The sequence below is a fragment of the Buceros rhinoceros genome, unplaced genomic scaffold, assembly GCF_000710305.1.
Source record: "Buceros rhinoceros silvestris isolate BGI_N320 unplaced genomic scaffold, ASM71030v1 scaffold16352, whole genome shotgun sequence".
Lineage (NCBI taxonomy): Eukaryota > Metazoa > Chordata > Aves > Bucerotiformes > Bucerotidae > Buceros > Buceros rhinoceros.
The window spans coordinates 48,307-52,054 of NW_010400838.1; the positions used below are offsets into that span (position 1 = coordinate 48,307).

The following is a 3,748-nucleotide window of genomic DNA, read 5'->3' on the forward strand; positions in this document are numbered from 1 at the left end:
CTCTACCCCCAAAAAATCCCAAATCAAAGTTATTTCAAATTTCATTTAAAAACTCAAAAAAGGAGCGAGAAATAAATCTCACTGAAGCTTTTTCAAAAGTGAAATGAAGTACTAAGAGCACGCAGCTGGAGGGATGAGTAATACATTTCACTTAATGAAACTAAAGAAAACATTCATCGTACACTTTACCAGCCCTTTACTGAACAGAGGAGCACATGTACAGCCTTTCTTCTATGAAACAGGGATGTCCAAACTAAAGAGCATTTAATGGCTTTTATATCTCAAGTGAGAACAGTAATAGCAAACACTGACAGAGAGAAGGGAGACAGGGAAAGAACGGCCCGTCTGAAGAGCTCAGCTTAGAAAAGGCCATGTAAGAATTGCAGATTCTACTCCTTGAGAATACACACTCCTTGAACCTCTGGTTTACCACGAAAAGCAGTAATTCTGGTGAAAAGTGGCACTTGGACTCAAAAGCTTTACTTCAAATCCTCACATAAGATAGCAACAAGTCAGAAAAAAGAAAGAAACCCAGCCAAGCTCTTCATGAAGCTTTGTTCCCTGTACGAGTGAGCAATGCACAGGAAAGATGGCACGTGGTTTAGGTGGCTCGTCTTCCGGATTAATTAGAAAGGTGGTAACAGGCAAATGCCCAGAGGCAGCACAGGCAGTATCACATCCTGCCAGTCTTAAGGCTTTTATCTCAGAGTCTCTAGACTATGTTGTACCAGATGGCATAAAAATCCATGACAAAAAAACCAATTTGCATGTTTCCTGCATAACTACCTCTTCCCTAGTTGTAACAAAATATAAAAAAATCTAAGTGTGTCAGTGCTGGAGCTTCCTCTGAGTATCTTTTATTCCTTCAACTATCTGCATTTAATCTTCCCTCTCAGGATCACTGAAGGGACTCTATTACAGGATGAGGAAATAATGGGATTGAATGTAAACCCGATATTTGAACTCGATGCTGTGGGAGAGGATGAATGTTTGCTCACTTAGTGCCCCCCACCAGCTGAGCTACCCTGCCGGAAATCCTAATCCTAACAGCAAACAGGCCCAAGACACTGGCAGCTGCACAGAGGGTACAGGCAGTGCTGAGGAGGAGCTAATCCACACTGCCACTGTACAGCACACAAGTGACAGCAGGCTCCCGTGTCCTGCCTGTGTCACACACGAGGTACATCTGTAGAGGAACACCAAGAGTATCCTGGTGACATGCGCTGGCAAGCCATGTTGGGACAACACAGCCTTAAGCACGCACCAGCCATCATAGGAATGATCCTCTTGGAGCAGAAGTTTATCTCCTGGACCTATGAAGCCCACAGTGATCTTAGCATACCGTTACCCACTGCAGCCACGGGCTCAGCTACATGGGTAAGAGCGCTGCCGCACGACGGCCTAACCTCCACTCTTGTTTAAGAGGGAATTAACTCTCCTGAAAGAGGTAAGTGGAGCACGGCCTGCAGAAAGGTGAACCTGTCACTTGCTAGCTACTAACTGCCAGAGGAAACAGCACTTATCTACAGCCTTGTCTTCAGGCTTGAAGATAAACTGAGGGATTACCTGGTAATTATTTTGGTTTTGTGACAGCCTCAGTTGACTTGAAGATGTAAAATGAGGAGAAAAGGAACTTCTTGATGGATTAGCACTGTTATATAGTGTACTGGAGGTTGTATGCAATGAGGTCCGTGCAGGCAAGTGGTAGTCTCTGCTGGGATACAGAATATTGTCAGGCACGTCCCTGGCGTTCACTATCTGTGAACTACAGCTCATGCTTCTTCCCGGCCCAGACAAGGCTGCACTTTGGTTCTCTACCCGAACAGAGCTGCTGCTTTCACAGTATCTTGAATAGCTTTGTATTTGTGCTCCCATGGATGCCAGTTCTTCTTCTCTAGCATATTCGTCGTCCACATCTCCAGTTTCCATCGCGATGGACAGGCAGCTGCCTTCCCCCGCGCAATGCTTCTGTGCTGCGCTTCCTCCCACCATTCTTTGAGGTTGGTCTGTAACCGCCAGAGAAAACACTTCGCGGATTTCCAGGTTTTGCGTGCTACACGAAGGGTCCCTGGTGCTAGCCCTTTGTCCGGGGGGTGCATGCGACACCAGAGCTGCATGTTCCGGTTTGTGCAACCTTTGGCACCCTACGGGTTCAGCTTTACAGGGTCTGTGGCATATCATGGGTTTCTGAGGTAACACCAACTCTGCGGTCTGGACTGACGAACCCCCGTAGCTTTTTTTAGTGTGACTATATATGGCGTTCGCAGAATTCAGGACGCTCGTTTGCCTAGATAAAATAATTGTCTTTTCCCCTACTAAGAGGGAAGCGTTTTTACAATGTGGTACTTGTCGTCCTATCGGGATGTGTTGCTGCTGAAACTCCGTATCGCTTTTTCCTGGCAGTCGTGGAATAGAGGTTTTATGTATTTCTGCCACTGGAGCATTTGTCTGTTTAGTGGCTCCTTGTCTACTGGATGAACCGGCAGGACTGTATATACCAGTAACTATTACATCGTTATTAGAAGAGGTCCAAGATGACTGCTGGCTTTGGGATCGAGCAATATTTACCACATTTCTAACTGCTGCTTCTGGAGGTACTGAGGGAGTAGTAGGGCCAGTCCCTGGAGGAGTGCCTCCAGTCTCTACAGCACTCTTGCTGCTCATCTTCCTTCGTTTATTTCCAACCCACGTCTGCAGACAACAAACAATGACAACAAACACAAAACAAAGCATTAAATAAGTGGAAAAATTAGGCAATTCCATTTTTAAGCAGATATTTAGGGGTTCAAGTTAAGACCTAAGTTTACAAGTACGTAAATCATTTACTGATTACGCAGCATCTAAACAACCCAAGGTGGAGATCCATCCCTCTGCTGGGGATTCACGCACCAACACATGAGAACCTCAGTCTCAATTCCAAAGCCCCAGTTTTCTCAAAACTCCTGAGCCTGTATCGTGCCTCCTGTCCTGAAGCTACCCCTGAGATTTATCTCACTGATGCTGCTGTGACTAATTCTCCCAAATTAAAGCTTTTAATATTTAGCACCTTGGCAGAACTATTGCTGAGTTTGTAGCTGAACTTTTGTGACAAAGTAACTGAGAGATACGACCTTCAAAACTGACTTGAACAGAAACTGCAAATTCTCAAATTTAGAGGAGAGGAAGAAAAGAATGAAATCCTCCTGTCAGACAGCTACAAAGCAATTCTGTGAAGTATTCAGACCTAGCAACTAATTCCTGGGCACTGAAAGGGAAAGGGAAACGTTAACTTCAGTATTTCAACATAAAGATTTAATCCGGTGGAAGCACCAGCTCTAACACCGGAAGGTAAGCACCACCTCACTGTTCCTGACAATTTGCATCATCAGAGGTAAGACTTGCTCAATTCTTTCACCTCAGTATCTCTGTGCTGAATGGGACGGCAGAAGCGAGCAGGATACAAGTTCCAAAGGATGGTAAATGAGCTTTGGCATCTGCTTATGCTGGTTATGAACGGAATCAGCTACACATGCAGAGACACGATGAAACAGTTTCCTACACCACTGGGTATCTATCTGCCACACACCTAACACCAAACCAAAGCAAGATCTCAACATTCAGCAACACAAACCAGTTGATTTAATCAATAAACTCCCTCACGCCGTAAGAAGCAAACTGCACTGAGTGCCTGTCTTGGGTTTCCATCCCATCACATGAGAGGAGGAAAGCTTTGGGCGAAGGAACTGAACAGATTGCTCTACAGGAAAAC

The 3,748-nt window shown here is 45.2% G+C and overlaps 1 protein-coding gene across 1 annotated transcript in view; it reads right to left on the reverse strand.

The window, feature by feature from the left end:
- HDX (highly divergent homeobox) overlaps nucleotides 1-3,748 on the reverse strand; it is a 32,357-nt gene that overhangs the window by 25,170 nt on the left and 3,439 nt on the right. The window contains exon 2 of the mRNA XM_010132057.1: nucleotides 1,567-2,691. Within this exon, the coding sequence (XP_010130359.1) occupies nucleotides 1,567-2,691 (1,125 nt within the window). The remainder of the gene's footprint in view (nucleotides 1-1,566; nucleotides 2,692-3,748) is intronic.